Source organism: Bombus vancouverensis, chromosome 11, assembly GCF_051014615.1.
Source record: "Bombus vancouverensis nearcticus chromosome 11, iyBomVanc1_principal, whole genome shotgun sequence".
NCBI classification, from domain to species: domain Eukaryota; kingdom Metazoa; phylum Arthropoda; class Insecta; order Hymenoptera; family Apidae; genus Bombus; species Bombus vancouverensis.
Window position 1 is genome coordinate 13,478,604 of NC_134921.1, and position 20,977 is coordinate 13,499,580.

The window sequence follows — 20,977 nt, forward strand, 5'->3', positions numbered from 1 at the left end:
TTATTATGGTAATTTATGGTCTTTAGACGCGTGTACGTTCGGCTCTCGTGATAAACGTTGCTACGGTTGCACGCAAACGATAACCCTGAAATCTCTATTTCAATCGTCTATCTTTCTTCAAATCCTCGTTGCTTTCCTGTAAACGCGTTATTCGTACCATCGAATCTCCGAACAAATAAAAACAGCGATGCGTCGAATCGTCGAACCTAACGATCTTGGAAAACTCTTTTCCAATAGACGAAACAACGTAAACTGGAGTACTCGCGCGCAGCTGTACATTTTCCAAACGGTTATGACCAACGAACAGCTATGTAACAGGGCATCCAACGTATTAACAAAAAATCGAATCCATCTATCCGTAGGACCAAAATCAATCGATACTTTCTCCGTAAATCTTTATCTATGTCGAAGAACCCGAAGGTTAATCGATCCTCCTCCGTTCCAGCTTCCATAGAGATCACGTCGCGTTATATCGCATCGCCTGGAAATTTCCACGAGCACGTCCGTGTTGTTCACGGCGCACACGGACACGGGCCGCGCGATACACGTTCCTAGCGCACGCGTAATTAGTCTGTCGACTGCAGGTATTAATGCAAAGAAACGTAGACGAAGGCAGGAATGCCAGAGTGTCGGTTATCCTGCGATCATCAACGCGCAACGGCTGTTTATCGCGCAGTCGTGAACGCGAACGCAAACGCGCACGCGTATTCTTTCGCTGCTACTTATTCGCTCCTTGTCAACCGAACCTGGTTCGGCTAGATGCAGTCACGTGCGAACGGTCACCGAGACGTTTTTACGCTTCCTTTTTCCGTGTCGCGGTTTATTGCACGTTCATCGTAATACTGGTCGCACAGATTACAGAGAGACGCGTCGTTGGCTTGCCGGCGATAAAGTAACGTCGATATTTTCGACAAATCCTTCCTCTCGTCGTATCTTTCGATGCAAATATTTCTTCTTTCTCGTTAACGAAGAAGAACGCGTTTGTCTGGTGCGTCCAGAACGAAAGCTAGAGTGTACCTTGAGAAGTCGCGAGAAAGTTGGGATCGAGAAATGGACGAATAAACCAGCTGAGATGACGCGTTCCTGACAAAACGTGCTTAACGTCCACCACTGCTCGACAACGTCAACCATATTCCAAAAAATTCCATGGGGAAAAAACGTGTACGATCGCGAAATGAGTCGTCGATAGACGAAAATAATTCGAGACGCGCTTCGTTCGTCATCCGTTATATCTGTTCGTCATCTGCATATTGCTCGAAAACATGTTTGCCAACGACGCGAACTAGCAACAATCGGTACCGGACGCTGTTGATTTTACGCCGAGCTTGAAACGAAACTTGTGCGAAACAATCGACGCAGTGAGACGCGTTCACTGACGTAAATCGATCGCTCTGTTTCACGGACGCTCAACGTCGCAAAAATCTTCTAAAGATAGAACGACAGTTCGTTCTGATAGAACGTAGATGTCGAAATGCTATTGGAGGGCAATAGATCGGGCGATCGCGAAACACGGGGGAAAAAAAGTACGTGACTCGAGTTTCTACTCGAAACAGTCTTTCAGGGTGGAGTTTTCCTAGCGCTAAGAATTCTCGAGCAGTCCTCCGACTTTCCTATCCACGAACTCGATCCTCCTCAAATTATCGATCGAACGAGAGAAGAAAAACGATACGTTGCATCAGCAAGAATCGAAGAATTAATTGTTCGTTACCACTCTCGACCAAAGTTCCATGTTCCACGCATGTTCCGCGTTCGTGCACTCGAACGAGAATGCGTGCCGTACAGAGGCCCCAGCGTCCGTTTTGTAAACGCGACTGCGTGTAACAAACGTGTTAAGAGTCGATTCCACGGATCGACTCGAGAGAGTTTCCACGAAACCGGCTGAAAATAGTCGTAGCTCCTTTCATTCATTGGATTCGACGACAGAGACACCGAGAATGCGCGGCAGTTAGTAGCCTGTGGCTGTTCCGCCGCCTGTACCGCGTTTCGTGCATTCATCTGGCTCGCACGTTTTCCTCCACAGAAGCCTACGTTTCACGTTAAACGAGCTTTGTAGTTCGGCGCATGGCCATCTCCCGTGATAATCGTGTTTTCAGGCTAATGGTACCGAAGATAGAGAAGGGAAAGTTACGAGAATAATCTCGCTTATCCTTTGTAGGAAACGTAAAACGTACGACACGCGTTCGACGAATGGAACCGCGTTTTTTGTCAAACTCTCGGACAGTTTCGATACTCGATCGGTATGATACGATTTATTAGCGAAATAACGTTCAACGGTGACGATACCTGTTAAGAAACACGCCTACGATCGAGGAAAGGTTCCGCGTTTCGCAAAATATAGGTCAGTTGTCATAGAGATATAAATGTTTAACTTCAATACGATTTTATCGGATGTATATAGGTTTCGAAGCTCCAAGACGATACCTTTGGTCGCGATGAATCACATTTTCATTTGAGTCACGGCGATCCTTCGATAATTTCTAAGCGTATCGTCGTCTTTACTTGGACACGAAAGAGAATAAAATGTAAAAAACAATGAGAATGACCAATTCGATATCGTATCGAAGATACGTATAACGTATGGACGGACGACAAAACAATCCTTGACAAAAATTGTTTCCACGAACGATACAAAGTATGCAATTTGTCGTTAATTAGCACGTATCGCGATTTCTCGAGTAAAACACGTGATAAGAATTATGTCTTCTAGCGCGAGCTGTTTCGTCGTGTTCTCGAATGGCTAACAAATTTTCGAGAAACGTTATGGCAAACGTCAATTTAAATATGTTTTATCAGACACGGTCGGATAAGTTAATTATAATGTAAATATAATTAGATAAAACAATGCCAAACTCTTCGTCTTTTCTTCTTTGTTTTTTCTGTAAGTCGTAAAATCGCGAGACAAATAAAAATAAAAAAAAAATTGTACTATTTTTCGTACGTAATAGGACAGTCTAAATAGGAAATCAAAATTGCTCACGGAGGAACGATGAAAGTTACTTTTGAGTTGAATCTATCTACATATTGATAAATATTGGTTCGACGTAGAGAGGCGCAAACATCGTTACGTAGAACGGCAGGGCACCACAGCATTATGCAACGTGCAACATCGTAAACATCGCGCGTATTACCAGCGATAAATCGCTTACAACGTATATTTAAATATTTCACGTTCCCATGACATCAGAAAATTACATTATATCGGGAAAGAAAAATGCGGTCGATCGATGCGTTTTAATTTTAACAGTGCCCGACACACTTTTCCCAATCGAAAGAAGAAATACGCTACAACGAATAACGATTCACCCAGTTATGTCCAACAGCTTTGCGCGAAAAGAAGCCTTTCCTTCTGCCAAACAAAATACACATCTGATTTTTCGCTTCTCACGGTAAAACTCGACTGTGCCTTCGATAAATTTTATACGTATTTCCTATTATCGAATATACAATACGAAACGTTAACTCGTTGTAATCGATTTGCTCAATCGTATCGAATCGTGAAAAAGAGGAAACAGGAAAAAATAAATCGATCGCTCGATCGTCCATCGATGCACAGGTTTCACGGCTTTGTCGTTCTATTATACGTATGTCGAAACGCGTAGACCATGGATTCGTTTCGAAGGTCAAAGATGAAAGTAAGCAAAGCGAGAGGAAGAAGGCTGCGCCGCGGCAGGCAAGTCGAGAGCGAAGAAGCAACGCCGTGCGACGCGACTCAATGGAAATCGGCGTTTCATGCACCGATTCTTACGTAACCGAGACACATCGCCGGGACTCGCTCAACTATCCCAATTAATAGGTTTCGACCGATTCAACGGCAGTCGCGAGCTTCGCTCGTTCGTCGACTGCGTGTTTCTCGCCGATTTCCCAGTCGATGAGAAACAGAAGCGACCCTCTTCTTACACGAGAAACGAATCGCCAAGTCCAAGCTAAGTCGTAGGCAAAAATAAATAGCGCGCGATCTCTTGTTAACCTCGTTGTTCGAATTTGCAGTACGCTATATATTTCTTAACGATAAATTGACCTCTGCGACAAACTGTTTAACACGTAACGTCCAATGTCCTACAATTGCTCGTATACATAGGCATGCTGTGATATCGTGACATCGCGAATGTCACGTGAACGCAATAAAAAGAAAAAGAAAGAAAAGAAAATAAGACGGCATTGTGAACACCGAGTAACGAAATATTCGGCGAATTGCACGCGGGCGTCGTATGTATGCGTCGTGTATGAAATGTTTTTTCAGCAAGGTAACGTTATTGTTGTATTTGATACGCGATATAATACCGATATTGGTGATACGTGAATCGCGAAGAGGGAGAATCTTTAAAACAAAATACGCACGTACTCGCTATAAGGCAGGAAATAAAGAAAGAACCCAACTAACCTGGTTTGTTCGTATAAAACGCGCGTAAGTGGAAAAATCAGGAAGAATGTGGCCATTTTTCTGAAAATGATAATTTAGTTATAAAACGTCGGCTTGCTTGAAAGGATCGGGTAGAGGAGAGATTCGATGGGTTACTACGCGATGCGATACGGTAGAAGCATCCGATCGAGAGATTTTCGCTCGCATACGTTGAAGTTGAAGACCGTTTTCAAGGCACGACTCGGCTGGACGGACAAAAGAGGCAGGCGAGCACAAGGAGAGCCAACGAACGTTTCGCTTTCCGGCGCAGAAGAGCGTGTCGCCCCTTTCGAGACCTGGCGCGCTGGTTTTTCCCTTTGTCGACGTGACCACCGTGCGTGTGCACGGGACGCGAGTGATTGTAAAACGCGATGACTAACGTATGATTCAGGTCTGATAGCGAGTGGAAAAGATGGCGACGCCGACCATGTAAAAACCGGATTCCAACTTTTCAGAGTCGATTCGCCTGCACTTGTTCCTCTCCTCTCTGCTTCCTCGACCGACCGTTCAATGACACTTTTTATTACATCGTACGCTGTTATACGAGTGGTTCGGAATAATAATAGCGTAAAAACAAGCTTCTGTGTAACGTTGAATATCGAGGAATATTCGCTATAAAAGTACATCGCGTTTCATAAAACTATACACAAATTTCAATAAGATCGGAGATTTTATTAAGTCGTTCGTTATTCCGAATGACACGTATCGGCTGGTTGAACATTGTTCTCTGACTCAAAGATCCACGTCAGTTTTAACTGCACCTTTTAGGAATGCGCAACTTTTTCTCCAGTTCCTTACGGGACAATCACAATCGAGCTCTCTCTATATATAGAAAGAGGGGGGGAGAGAGAGAGAGAGAGAGAGAGAGAGAAAGAGAGAGAATTTTTTTATTTTCATGCAAATCCCAGTTCGCACTCGGGAATCCAAGGTGAGCGTTAAAAGCTAGCGAAACCAACATTAATAACTGAATAAACACAGCGTTTCCGCCAGTTAAATATTCAGTCTGTTTCCACAGCTGATTTGCTCGTTGCGAATATTTACTTCGCTTTAGCGTCACCGGTTGGTCAGCAGATTCTTCACAAATTTTATTTCAAATAATCGTAATAAAATATACATATGTATATCGGATAAAACGCAGTAGACTGTTAAAGGAACCGTGAAACGAAATATTGAAAAAATACGTTGTACATATTTCGCTTGTATCGCACAGTCGGTATATATCTACGTGTACCACAGATCAGATTTCTACAACGATGACACGCGATTTATTACTGATGTGACCTGATAAAAATTCAATACTACCGTATGTACCGAGTGTACGGACTATCTTCGCGACTAGTATTTGTTTCGTGGCTGCGTACGAATACCATTGTGTTTGCTTTATCAGAATCAACCTTCTGTAACGTTTCACCGCCGGTAGAAAGTTAGACAGTTTTCACAACGCAAGCACGTGGTAGCCTACCTACTACTCATGCTTCCACCAACCTATTGTTCCAAGCTTTTCCTTCCCGTTTCCCCTACTTTTCCACGCTAATGGGATCCTAATAGGAAACGATCGGCCAGACAATGCGGCGAATCAAGCGGAGAAACACCGAACAAAGCGGAACGAGCTTTACCGATATTGAAATACGAAAAGTGGACGTAAAGTGGATAAATCATATCTTTCCTCTGTCGCAGTTTACCTTTATCGCTGAGCTACGACAACGACGAAACGTTGCTCGAAACAGAAGCATCTAGCTACACGCTAAAGACGCAACGAGGTATTATTCGCGTGCATCAGCGTCGAGTAGGATTTCGCCAATACGTCTAAACTTGAGCGCTAAAAAGATCACCGCTGTTGCACCATCCGTACCTCGAGTAGTCGAAGAAAACAACGGAGGCGAAGAAAAGACGTGCGTTAGAACGTTAGTAGTCGTCTGAAAAATGATATTATTCCGATGGCTGAGAAAACTGTTCTACACATTATTCATCGTGTATCGAGGGCAAGTCACGGTTCAGTCGTTTGTTCGTTGCGTACGAGACACGATTTACGTAGCTACATCAGAGTCAGGCTTAAACCACTCGGGAAACACGTTAGCCCACAATCAATGTACCATTCAAACACGTAACGATAATTCATCACGAGACAATGTAAAAAATGTCTGGCCAATTGCAACCACGATGTATACACGTACAACGCTAGTTCGTTAGTTCGAGCGAAAACAGAACCGGAATAAACGAAAAATAACGAATTAATTAAGAGTACAATGTAAACGGTAAACTGAGAGAGGCCGTGGTGAACCAGCAGCAACATTCGCATAAAACGTAAAACGTTTCGTTTTATCAACGGTGTTTTCAAAAGTCTTTTATAGTATTTCGAAAGTCTTTTATAAGCGTTACGCGTTTAACGTTAGCAAATGATTCGGGACTTGGGACGAGAACGTTTGAAAAATTACCCACAGCTACCGATTTTCCTAATCAAAAAGCAAATCGCACGATTCCCACGGACGAACGATTTACGATAAAGTCACTCGACTCGTGTACCTTGATAACGCGGCTCAAACTTCGTCTTGTAATTAAAGGCCATGAAAACCGTCAACGATCGTGTTTGCGATTAACTAGCGGTTAAAATAATCGAAGGATCGGAGGCCAATTACACGTGCGACTTTTTCTAGCTGGTCACGTTGCATTCCGTTCTGCGTAATTGCAGGACTTGCGTATAGAACGGGGAACATGATCGATGAGATAAGTATAACGAAAGACCATGAGAAGTTGAAAAGTGTATTCGTTTAAAATTATTCCTCTGCCTCTCTTCTATATACCATATATCGTACATACGGAACAGATTTGGCGTACGTTTGTACAGTACATTACGTACAGTCGCTAAAAATTGCAACCTAGAGAATTTCCTCTCGCGAAAACAGGCAAACGACGATTAATTTTCTATTAAATGTAGACTCAAATTATTGAAACCTCGTTATCGCGTAATATCTCCTGTCGACGTTATCGGTGGTCGCAGGATTATTTCAAGTAAATTAATTTCTTCGAACGGTTCGAAAATCAAAGCGTTAAATTAACTTTCGCTCGACAAATCTACTAGAAATGTTTCAAGTACGGACAAAGCTCGTGTGTCACAAACTTGCATCGGTAAGTAAAACTAACGCAAGGCGATTACAAGGAACGCGCTTGCTGGTTGTACGAGAAACGCATAGTCCAGCAGAGTACATATAAAATGTCTATCCTCGTCATGGTTCGTACACATCGTATAAACAAGCTTGAGAAACAGAGGTCTTACGTTCCCATGACGTTCGCGCTATACCGCCAGCTCCTACGGCAAAGATTCTATTTGTACAGAAGATGGACGAAAAAGTCTGAAAAGCGATCGCACGCGATCCAGACAGAGGTAACTGTGAAACAAGGTAAAGCGCGAACAAACGCGAGATATAGATAGAGAAAGAGGTTGCACGTTGAATCACGATGAAATCGTCGTGTCCACGTACACGAGAACAAAGAGCCACCGAATACATCCCGTGACACACGAAAATACAGAGAGTTATGCAGAAGCCGCAAAGTTGACTGGTCGTAAAACACAGACACAGGCGCGCGCACGATGCTGAGTGCAACGCCGCGTGATTCAGGCGTTGCTGCACGACCACCATGACTTTCCTTCGCATAAAGAAACTGGATGCACGTGTGCATCGAAAGAGCAAGTGTGCGACACGAAGCCACCACAGCGAACCAACACGCACAGCCAACGTATTCGCCAGCGAGCATAGGGTGCCCATCGAGCTGTTTTCATGCTTCCTTTTAGTTTTTACTTCTCTGCCGTTCCGTTTCGGCCGCCTCACCGCCACCGCATCATTTAAATTTACTGGCAAACGAGAATCAAAGGTAAAACTGTCCGCGCATCGTCAGGAAAATCTCCCGTTTCATCGGCTATTTTCACCAGATACGCCATAATTGCACGCTTCTACAGACTACGTTTCGTTAGGTGCAAGGTGATGAATCCTCGCGAAAATCACGATTGAGTTACAGATGTTGGAGTATCGTTAGAGCATCGATAAAGCATCGACAGAGCATCGACAGAGCATCGACAGAGCATCGACAGAGCATCGATAGAGTAGCGTAAGTGGCACTTGGGATTTTGTACGGAAACCGCTGGAGATTTGAAAAATATCCTCGTTCGACGAATTTGTGACTCGGTGAAAATACGATTTCGATGATTTTAAAATATGTTGTAAACATTTAGAACGACTCTTTTGCTATAGGTAATCGGTCTTCGAGCTTGGTTGTCGAGTTATGCGGGAAAATGTCGTTCCTAGGAAGTGTCTAGGAACATCGGTTCTTTCTTTTATTCCAACATAATATGCCTTTGTTCGCAAGGCAAAGCTTTTCCTTTCCATTTTATTCATATTTTCATAGATTGTAGAACGCTGCTGGTACGTTGTTCAGAAACGACTCGACTCTAATTTTCACTTCGTGGAACGACAAGTAAGCACTTGAAACGCTTTGAAAAGATAACCATACGCGAGTCCGAGAAAATCCATCCAGGCTAAGAAAGCACATGTGCGCCTGTTTGTAAAAACGACGCGTTCCGTACACATGGCCGAACAAAAAGGGCACACCACGTTTCCAGCGCTCTACCTTCGGGCTTTCTTCCTCCTCGTTTCGATTTTTCACGAGAGAAAGACCAGCTAACCAGCGTTCGTGAAAGGACGAGAGACCAAGAATCGATCATACGTTCCATTTTTGTTTTCAATTTCACGTTTTTCCCGAGTATTCTGACTTTGTACGAACGAAAAGGAAACGCAACGAGTCGTCAAAATTTTCCTACAAACGTTCACAGCGATAGTCTTGTACCGCAAGCGAGTTCGATTCTTTCCCAAGGCTCTCCTTGAAGCGACGTACGCGATGTCGTTATTCAAGCAACCGCGCATTATGCTTGTAAAAAAATTTAATGCCAATTAACCTCAACTGAGTAGGTGAATGAATGAATGGGAGAGAGAGAGAGAGAAAATGTACGCGCGTGTGTAATAAATGAATATCATCGTTTTTATAGAAGATATAAAATAGCAAGCAAAATTTACTTGGCAAAAAGCTAAACCAGCCGAAGGAAACAACAATTTCGCAACAGCGACTAAAACCGCTAAGATAAAATAGCAAAAGTGGCAACTTTCGCGACAATGGCAACGAAAAACGAATTTATAGCGATTTATATGCGCAGCGACGTGTCGAAAAGCAATGATCAACGAAAAGGAGGAATTGTGGCCTAAGCAGGCAGAGAACGCGGTTCGCGTGCGGAATATCTTGTAGATTGCTGGTTAACAACGTTGCACGTCCTCATAGTCCATTTGCGTTCGACATTCTGTGCTTAATGAATTCCGCAATGGGGATACGTACGTATCTCTCTATTGTATCATAAAAGCCATAATTACAGATTTACGGCAACGCCGAGAAAGCGATACTTTACCCCAATTGAACCGATGCACCTATGCAAATTTTATTTCCTGTACACGATCGCTACGTTGCGTTAAAGTCGGCCAACGATTAAAGGAATGACGGTGGTTTAAAAACAATTATATATCGTATATTATATAATAATTACATACGGCAAACGCATACAAACATTTTTATACAAGATTTGTATTTTATATTTAGATATGATTAAAGTTAAGAAACAGTGATTAATTCTTAATTGATAGTTTCTTTTCTCTCTTAATTACAAAAACAGTTACAGTTAATGTCAATGTTATACAACTATTATCCTCGTTGAACTATCACAGTAGTGCAAACGCGTATAATTAAAACATAAGTAAAAATGAAGTTGTCCATGATGCGACAAGCGATGGTAGCAACAACATCGACTGCTCTCCGTGTCGTTTGGTTAACGATACGCGATGGCCACAGACTTTGACTGATTTATCAGGAAAGTAAAAACTTGGAATATAGTTAGCGACCTAAATAATAAGGTGAAGTCACTATACCGAGATAAATCACACCGGAAGCCTGTAACACCGTCGAAAAGATCGAGAAAGAACAAGTTTAGCCGAGCGGAAAGTACTGCTGCAAGCCGATCTATACGTACAGAGAAGCATACGGCTTTCAAACCAGCGACGAGAAATTCGTATGCAAATTACCGAAAATAAACTCATATATAAATAAGTTTATATCGGCTATATCGATTAACCACTAAAAATCTCCGCAGACAAGTTTCATTGTGCTGCTAACAATCCACCGTATTCTTCGAACTTGAAATTCACGCGACACTTTTGGCAAATTAAATCGCGAAAGAGCTTGCGCGTTTGTGAAATCGCGCGTTTCGCGTACAACGACCAAATAATTTCAATCGGGGCGAAGCAATACGATCGTGATCTTTCCTCTCGATCGGCTATTTTGCACGTCACAGTAACCAGTTAGACTCCAGCAACTTTCACGTTTGTTTTCGTTTTTTAAATCACGGTCGTTTCAGCGTGCCAGTTTTCCTTTCGCCGTTAACGATTAATCGATCGTTCAGTGGAGAGGAAAAAGAAATAAAAAAGAGGAGGAGAAGAAGAAGAAGAAGAAGAAGAAGAAGAAGAAGAAGCAGAAAATAACAAGTCATTAACGATGAATTCATTATTCCGGTCACGCAGCGGAACACAACACAATATCTCATTCGAAATAGCTGTCCGATGCACGCAGAATACTTATGCACTCCGCACTAATCACTATTCCTACCTTTCTCAACAAGGTTCGTGTTCCGAGTATAATGTTTTAGCAATGCAACGCCTGCACGCTCCACCGACACGCCTTTCTTCGAGAGTCTCGCTTCGATCGCCCCTACAAAACAACATATTTTCCTCGTCGTCGTCGTCGTCTCTCTCTCTCTCTCTCTCTCTCTCTCTCTCTCTCTCTCGTTCTGTATTCCCGCCAATGCTCTATTATTAAAGATACGCTGCAAAACACTGTTTTCGCGCTGATCGTAATAGCACTAACCTTCCGCGCTCGATATGTTTTATTCAACAAGTAGCTACTTATTAAACAGCTCCCACGAACTCGCTTCTCACTTCACTTGACTTTGTACAGGTTGTAAAAAATGCCTATAGAAAAATAATTGTTTCGAATTAAGTTTTCGATCAATCAGATGGGAATTTTCATCATATCGGACCTCCATGTCTCGTCACATCGATAACCGTCGGAAAAACAAGTACTTTAGATACACAATGTAATAACATATATGCGTAGTAACGTATATGTAAGAGTAATAAAAATAATATATGTAGTAATATGTTCATGGTTATCTATGATTCTGATTTCACAAATAAATGCATCGTAAGCATAAATGAATAATTATCAGTGTAGTTCAACTTCTTTCTTTTTTTCTTTTTTTTTTTGTAATAGATTAATGTAATCCTGTATATCTGAAGTCGAAATCAATAACTACAAGTGGAATAAAAACAACTGGAAAATAACAAAGTTGTACATTTGATTTTCTTCGTTTAATTCTGACCATACCGCGGGAGGAGAAGAAAAAACATTCAAAGTAGCCACAAAAATGCCGACGATCGACGATCGAGAATTATTTCTGCGATCGAGCTCAACTCCGTTTGGGATCAAAATTCGAAACTGGTTCGCAATCACGATTATTACAGTCGTTATAAGAATGATCGAAGAAACGTGTTTGCTCTCGTCAAGAGCCGCGCTACTTTCTAAAACAATAAAATTTTCAACCATTGATTCGCTTCTAAGTTCGACGCGCGATTAAACGATGCCAGAACTCTAAATTCTCTCATCCTCGGAATACGAGCCCATAAAACATCGAATTTCTCGTCAACAGGTTGGTTCCCAATCGAACGAACGGAAACTTGGCCTAAATCTTTTCGGTGGATCGGCAACACGGCGTGGAAAGTCGAATGTTTTTAATTGGAAAGGTGGATCTCGTCGGGTAAATCAAGCGTGAAAGTGAAATCGAGAGGCGCTAAAATATCGAGAGAAGGATCGAGAGATACGAGGCCGGGAAAATATTGCGCGGCACTCTCGCTTTCTCACGTGTGAGACAACCTTTAGGCTTCCTTGGGAACAGAAACGCGCGTTGTGAACGCAGGAACGCAGGAACGCAGGAACGCAGGAAAGCAAGGTGCACCCTTCTCGTTCTTCGGCTTCCTTCTACGCTTTTGTGTATCCAGTTTCTTTTCAGAAATACGGGAACAGTTTTTGAGCGTCTCGTCCAACATACTTTTTGCAAGGAGAACCGCAAAAGGGAGACACGCTCGAATCTCAGTCTCATAAAAGAATAAAAAGGAGATTTCCATCTGGTGGAGAAATCCTTCGTCGACCTACCACTATTCTCTCTGTCTCCGCAATATAATTCCAATTCTTTCAGGCCACGATGTACCGATTCTTTTTTTCTTTCATTTTTTAACATCCACACAATGCCTCGTACACGTTCTAGAAAAATTTTAATTTGAAATTTCATTAAAAAAATTTCTTGAATTTTACTTCAGTCTGCATTTCATTGCGAAAGATACCGGGCATTTCTCTTAATGCGTAACAATGTATCTCGTTTATTCGTTTATTCGTTTGAGGTGTGTATATAGTTGTGGCGATAGTGCTACTTTTTCTTCTCATTTAGATGTCGTGGAAGAAATATCGGACTACGAGCGCCGCGATTTGAAGAACCCGGGGTCCCGAACGTTCGTAAGCAAAGGCGCTGCCGTCGTCCGGTCATAGTTGCTGTCGAGTGCCGCCACAAGTTTATAGTTGCGTCAACGTCAAAGGTTATTAGCGGCTGTTGACTGAAGTTTACCGTGTCCGTGTCGGAATATCAACGACGTAAGAAAATCTGGGACATCGATAAATAAAAGAGGAATACGAAAGATACAGAAAGCGATAAGATTTCCACCGAGTTTAGAATCTTTGGGCTGTTATAAGCTGAATTTGTGGGAAAATAAAACACCGTTTTTTTTTCTAGAAATACGGCTACGTAACACGAACAAGGAAGAACGCCCGAAGACCTCGAAGTGTAATCGGCGAATCCGCTCCGATAAAGCAGCAAAAAAGATACGCGCGTCTGATAAATAGATGGCTAAGAAGCCAATCGGTGTAAGTCAGTTACGCGTAAAAAAACGCCGGTGTGAAATTTCAACCGTTCGTGTGAATGAATTGCTGTTGGCGTTTCAAAAACCAGCTATTACATCCTCCCGCGGATAAACCGACTATAGCCGTTAAGCTACCTGTAAGTTAAAGTCGAAAAATCTTATATCAAAACTCGTCAAGAGAAGATAAAGATATCCTTATACCAAACGATGCAGTCGGGCGAAAAGGAAGAATGGAAAATGAGATCTTTACGGAAAAGATGTACGTATGTAGCGAGATCATAAATCGAAGCGTTAAACACGTAAACGCGTCGATCGATCTAGCCACAGTTAGGGTCGTAGTAGTACGCCTGACGAGACCCTGTCACTTTCTACGCTACGGTAATTATCTTATTGAGAAAAATTAATCCGCAGTTATACCTTCAAGCCTGACTAGTTTTATGACCTCGCAAAATCTCTTCCATCAAGAGTAAGTAATATGCGAGTAAAAAAAAAAGAAAGCGAATTTATAATTTGAAACAAACGTCCTTTATATATAGAAGAAGAAATAAAATTCTCCACCCTTCTACTAGCATCTTCCGTTGTATTTTCCACAGTTGCAACGCTGTAGTTCCAAATCGTAATTTCGATCATCTTTCAGTCCTCCTTTCGAATCCTACGAGACGTTAAAGCGTTCGAATCTTACTTTTACCACGGTCTATTAAACACAGTTCTGAAAGAAAATAAAGATATCGCGATAAAAGAACAGGTAAGGGAAAATCTAAACAATACCTTGCAGGTTCTAAGTTTGTATACAACGAGTCGTATTACTTGAATGTATTTGCATGGATAACTCACAGGGATACGAGCAAACGGTAAATCAGAGGGATAACCTTTTAATAAAATATACTCGACCGATGTCCCCTGATCTTTTACGGTTAATATCGCAGCAGAAATTCGTACATTTCGTTTCGACGCAACCGGTTCCATTTAGCTCGCGTAATTAACGTAATTCTGCCGTTAGAAAACTTACGTACACCCTCCTCCTCTTTATATTCTACGTACATTAGTTGCACTCTCTGCTATTTTTTATTTCTTTTTCCTGATCGACCAGTGTATTCATAACAAGACAATTTCAACGGCTCCGATACCATCTTAGAAAGAACTACTGGTTTTTGCTTGCCCTACTTTAATCCAAGATTACACGCACTTTAAACGGGACAACAAGAACCACGAGGACACTATAAAAATGAACCGGTAAATGACAACAATTGATCGTTATAAGCGATACGTAGGATCGCGAAAGCAGACGAAAAGGAATATTCTATAAGCAAAGCCTAGAAGATTGGCCGAACAAAGCGCACGAAAAAACCCATTCTTTTTCATTAGCGTTTTAGAGACAGCAAAACCCGTTTCTTTTCAAAAACATAGAAAATTCGTAACAACGTAAAGGAAACGACGGATAAATACCACTACGGTGACCATATTATGGCATTGGGCAGAGCATCCACGAACCTGCATAGAAACCAGGTACAAAGCATGGTTTCTCTCTTTTTTTCAACGAACCGTACATGCTCCGTCTCCCTTTCGCTTCATCCTTCTTGCTCACCCACTTCCATTTCTATCCGCACTAGCACACACACATACACACACACACACTCTCTCTCTCTCTCTCTCCCGCCCTCCCGCGGTTTTCCACTTTTCAGCTCCCCTACATTTCTCCACTTTTTCCCCATTTGTTTCCAGCATCGCTGCGCCCCATTGGTTTTGCCTCGATCACCTATCCTCGTCTTGCCTTTTCGTGTCTCGGTCGTTCGTACGGTTTCTGGCTTCGTCTAGCCAGAGTTCCCTTCGTTCTCCCCCACCCAGCTCTTGTCTCTGATTCTCTCACTCGAACTCGGTCTTTTCCTCGGTCGGCTCTCCTTCCGTCATAAATCCGAAGCAACAGGTTCCTACGCTGCTTACGGCTTGCATTTGCCGAGCCGCTTTTTGTTGATGTGCCGGCGTGGTGCAGCGTCGGGCACGTTGCACGCTCAGGGCGAGGTTTCCACTTTCAGAAAAATCCGGACCCCGATAATTCCACGGAAAGGGTAAGACTCGGCGCTATCATGGACGTGGCCCGATCACCGACTTCTATCAGCCAACCTTCCCTTCCCTTCTCTCTCTCTTTCATCCTTTCGCGATAAACAATTTAACATCTCTCGTTACGAGATGGTTCCCATCTTTACAACGTATTTTTCCTAACGCGTCTCTATCTTACACGCAAGATTCGTCCAACGGGATTAGTTAAAAGTTGCTCGGATAAAAAGGTATAAAAGGCGTAACGAGATCGTAAAGTTGTATCTCGATAACAGTAGGTTTTAATACGCGTATTTATATCGTGACACCTGGTTATATTCTTGTTTTAATGCACACAAGGCTCGCTCTTTGTGAATCGAATCTTTGCTCGATCATTCCGATGCGTCATGCCGTACGCTTTATACATACTTCCTTCCATCTAGCGTCTCGACGCTCGGAACTTAACTCGACGATATTTGAATAAATTTCGTCCTAACGGCCGGGAGGAAAGAAGAAACGAAGTACGCTACCGTGTACACGTTCGGAATAAGATGAGAGCATTGTAGTTCTTGGTATTCCACGGCGAACAATTTCTTTGAAATTTCTAACGTTACACGCATGTTTATTAGATTTACTCGGTTGTATGTATATGGGGTTGCCTGAGATTTATGGACGAATATCATATCGTACTCGTGTTTATACGCGTGAATTACAAGGAACACGATTTATCCTCTCACGGTTGAAGCTTCCTGATTTTGTATTAGAAAGTTTTATCTACTTTCTGATTTCGGCGAAGCGTGCGTCACGTAGCGTAACAATACGCGCAACTTGTACATTTTTACCGAATTTGCCTTCAACGATACCTAAAAGGATCCAAATCTGGTACCATTAAAGTAATCCTATTAAAGTATTTCCTAGAATAGAAAATAACGAGAAGAGAAAATGTCCGGGCGGAACGGAACGATCATCTAAACTGTAGGTAGCAAAGTCCAAATTTCGAGAGGAGCTTCGGATGGGCATCGAGCACGAAAGTCGAAAGGCTCTTTCCCGGATCGAACGAGTTTCGAAATCGCCGAGGAGAAATTACCGAGGAAAGTTACGAGTTGCGCGTAGATGAAAAGGAAAGAGGGAAAAGAAAGAAGTTCGCGATAAAACTCGAACGCTGCCGCGCCGTTCGTCCGACCATTTCGTCGGTCGCGAAACGAAAACAATAACAATTACGATTTGTTCGACGAAGCTGTTTTCCGTCAGACAGAAACAGGTGGAAAGATTTTATACAACACCACGAAAAGATTGCAATGTAGCGTTTTCGTTTCTAAATTCTTCGACACTGTAACGGATCGTGTACAAAAATGTCCATTACCTACGGTCTACAAATTTATATTAAATCGATTTATATTAAAAAAAAAAAGAAAAAATGAAAAGACCGTCGTAGCATTTAGTCGAGAAAACTGGAACACTCCCTGTATACCCGAATTGATAATTCAATGTAACGAGACCCCCGCGGTCTCTAAACTCGCTTATCCGTGCCAATCGTGACCGAAGTAAGCTAGTTAAGTGGAGACTTGGCTATGAATAAATGAATGGAGGTGTAATTCACCAAAGAAACAATTTATAGAACGAACGCGTGGTATTTTTACTCGCGAATACGATCGCCCACGTGTTCCTTTGCTTTTCGTTTGAACAATTGCCCAGGGTTTAAGTTCGTTCTATCGCTCAAATACTTAAACGAATCCCCGATGCTTGGTAGTAGGTAACATATACCTAGCGTGTATTTGAACTCTGATCAAAGGGAACAGATTACGCTGCCACTACGATTATTGAAAATTTCAAGGTATTGGTTGGAAGAATAGCAATAAAGAGAGATGAAACGATAAGCGGTTTCACCACTTTTACGAATTACGTCAAAATAAAATTACAAGAATCACGTATTTATTTAATTATATATCTCGTAAAATGTGGAAGCGGCACAGTGGAAAATAAAATCTTGGAAAATCGCATTACGCGTAGATACAAATGTCTATGAAAAAAAAAGATTGCTATTCGAGAAGGGAAGCCGTAACATACTTTGGTTAAATAGACATATTCTTATCGTCGAACCAGATTTCGGATTGGCGGTAATGCGGACAAAAGGAAGTTGGTAAACATAAATGAAATTATTTGTCTGTTTTCTCGTAACAGCGAACAAAGGCATTTGTATTCAAATTAGAGAATATCGCCAGATATGATACCGCGTTGTTCCAATATTGCTACAAAGAAAAACTAACAAACTGACGAAACGAGGGAAGAACAGTTCTGCCACGTGTTTATAAAACAAGTTCCTGTCGCATGACGGAATTCGTACGTACATTAACGAATTTATACGAAACATGATTTACGAAACCCAGACAGATATGAACGCACGAAGCAAGCTACCGCGAACATTATTGCAGGAAATTTATCAAAATTCCCAGATCTAAGTTGGCAACTTGATTTATGTATTGGATATACTATACAGAGCGGTCAACGTAATTGTTTCAAATTATAATTTCATCCTCGGCGTAAGCAAAATACAATGTCAAAAGAAGATGAATTCAAAAAGTATTATCTTCGTAGGAGCCTATATGTTTCTTTTTCTTCTTTCATAAACGCAATAAATGCATTATTCTTTATATATATATATATATATAAATACATATTTTTTGCATAGATCAAACCTAAATAAATATCTTTTTCCAAGTAAAAAAACTAAAATGAAGTTACTTTCCTGTTCTGTTCGTTCTGTGACACGAATGGACGAATTGGAAACGCGTAAATTTTGACGACGATAAAAATGAAGCCAAATTGCCAGGGGTCTGAGAATCGGTGTAATCGGAGATTTCAGAAGCGGGAACGAATGACGCGAGACGAAAAAACGTTGGCACGAGCTTCTATACTTGAAACGATCGTCGGGTCGTCGCAAATTCGGACGAATCATTGACTGCGGACAGCTGTGTCATCCGTGAAAAGTTTGACAATCGAAAACCATATGCAAAATCAGGCACACAAGTAAGCAGAGTCGTGTGTAACGAGATAGAGCTTATACAAACACGCTTCGAGCTGCAAAACCTAAACACAAAGACTCATCATCGGCAATCGAGTTTATCAAACGAAGGATATTTACAACGACGCAACATTGAGAACGACCTCTAATTTCTATAGAAAATAATAAAAGTTCCAGCTTGTTTTCGTACGAATTTGACGCCTGGTCGTGCGCTAAAATCCGAGAGCATACTTGCGAAAATATATTTCAAAATATATAGTATTTTAAAATAGATGGTTCGCGAGATGAAAGAATTCACTCTTGTGCAAAGACGAGTCCAAATGTCTTGGGAGTTTACTATGTTTACGACGAAGCGAAAAATAAATCCGAAAATCGAGTTAAGCTAAACAGATGCAGGAACTAACGCGATTTAAAGTAAAAATTGTAGTGAAAACAAATAAACGTCGAAGAAAGCAGCGACCGTACGACCGAAAATAACTCTTACATCACGACCTCTCGTTCTTTTGCGCGGTAAAATAAATACCATTACCATAGCAATGGTAATACATAGTATGTAGCTATAGCCGTCTACCTAACTACATTTCATTTTGATATACATAATTTATTTGGGAAGACGCGAGATTTCCTAACGCGCGGCCCTGTTTCTGCTACGTATCTCCTAACCGCGCAGATTCTTCGTACACCATTTCTATCCGTTCCATTCCATATTTGTCCCGCAGTGCAATAGACCGTGGCAGTCGGAACAGAATACGTACCAACACCGTCGCACAAATGTTTGCGCCACGGTACCACCGAGTACCAGCGAGTACTACAACGGCCACGAGAGAATCCAACACGAACTTATTCACCACCATACTATAGTCAGAATTTCCAAGTATTCACGATGCCACGTGCTGAACCAGCCATCTTTGCATCTAGAACCTGCTGCTTTTGTTGCTTATCAGTCGGATTCTCGATTCTTCGAAACGATAGGGAACACACGTTCGTGATAGTGCAATCTTAATAGAAAGTGATCGTCCAAGATAACGACACGAAATAACCACTGATCGAACAAACACGTCGAGCCTCACCTGATTCATAACAAAGTTCACGAGTCTAAATATAGAAAGATTTCTTCCCATTCGCAACGTTTCAAATATATCGATAATCGTATCGTTTGAAGTGTTCGTTCAACGGTATTCGACACTCCTATACTCAGTCGCCTATGTTTGCCCTACCTACGACTTGACAACATGGAACGTTTGAAAAAAGAAGGCGCTAAAGGACGAAACGATCGTGTGACAAATGGTAAAGTATCTTACCTTAAATAAGTGCTCGCTACACTCGACGAACATAGGGGTGCTCATGACGGCAGTCGACATTTTCCCTCGTTTTCGCACAAAAACACACTGGAGTTAGGTTATAACGTAGTCGCGATCCGGCCGTGACTAGCCTTCTTCTTCTTTCAGAGCAGAACAGCGTGCGTGTCGTAGCACGGTAGCCGGTTAATAGTTAAGAAGAAACCGCGGTTGTACGTATCAACTTTGAGAACACAAAAACTGCCACTCCGACGATACGTTCTTGTGGATTTACATTGGAAGCACACCCGTTTCGACTCTCTCAGCGTACAAACAGGCTGACAAAGAAATTCGAACGATCGACGAATATCTCCTCTCGCTTCGAACAGCAAGCAACACGCCGCTCTTTCGCCTTGGAGCCTCTTCGATGCTCAGTTTGTGTCACGTGTAGAGATCACCGTGAAAACGAAAGACGATTACGTATATATGGGTTGTGTGACCCTGTACGTGTACGTGTACGTGTGCGTGCGTGTGTGTATGTGTCGTAGTGTACCAGCGACGGAGAAAGAGTATTTGCGAGAGAAACTTGGCACTTTTTCGAATCGAAGACTCTTTATCGCGATTCCCGTGGAGGGGGAAATTTGACGAACCCGTCCAATCTTTCTTTTTCTTCTCGAAAAGATGTAGCTCGCAAGGCCTCCGAATGCGAACTGCGGATCCGTGCGACCGCGCGACGCTCCGTGAGACTCGAAAGGCGGCACCGCGAGCTCCACCAATCAGACCACGCGTCATTGCTACCCGTCCCCACCATCTTTGCGTCACTGTCGCCGGAGATTTGGCAACCGCGCCGACTCCTCAGGCCAATCATGCAAACATCTCTCCCTCTTTCTCTCGGTATCAACAACCCCTTGATCCGCGATTTTCAAATCCCTCCGAGTTCTTCTCCCTCTTTATCCTGTTCTTTCTCATTGGTGGAAATTTAGGGTAGTTTCGGGATACCTAGTAGCATGGCTGTTTTTAGAACCATCGTTCCCCACAGTGTTTACTGCTTCTCTCCCTTCAACCCCCCCGCCCACGCCTCTTCACCGCCGCCACCACCACCACCACCACCACCACCACCAACACTCCAAATATGTTTCTGCCAATGAATCTCGATTAAAACGAAGCTCCAATCGAATACATCGGATAT

The 20,977-nt window shown here is 42.4% G+C and overlaps 1 protein-coding gene across 3 annotated transcripts in view; it reads right to left on the reverse strand.

Moving 5' to 3' along the window:
- The window catches only part of Tis11 (Tis11 zinc finger protein), a 31,583-nt gene extending 11,067 nt beyond the window's left edge, over window positions 1-20,516 (reverse strand). For 2 of the 3 annotated variants that reach the window (XM_033329907.2, XM_076622730.1), the window contains exons 1-2: window positions 19,813-20,516; window positions 4,382-4,441 (exon numbers count right to left, since the gene is read on the reverse strand). In XM_033329907.2, coding sequence (XP_033185798.2) covers window positions 4,382-4,441; window positions 19,813-19,872 — 120 coding nt within the window. In that variant the 5' untranslated portion in view covers window positions 19,873-20,516. The remainder of the gene's footprint in view (window positions 1-4,381; window positions 4,442-19,812) is intronic. The other variant, XM_076622731.1, reaches the window with a different exon arrangement.
- Window positions 20,517-20,977: the final 461 nt, after the last annotated feature.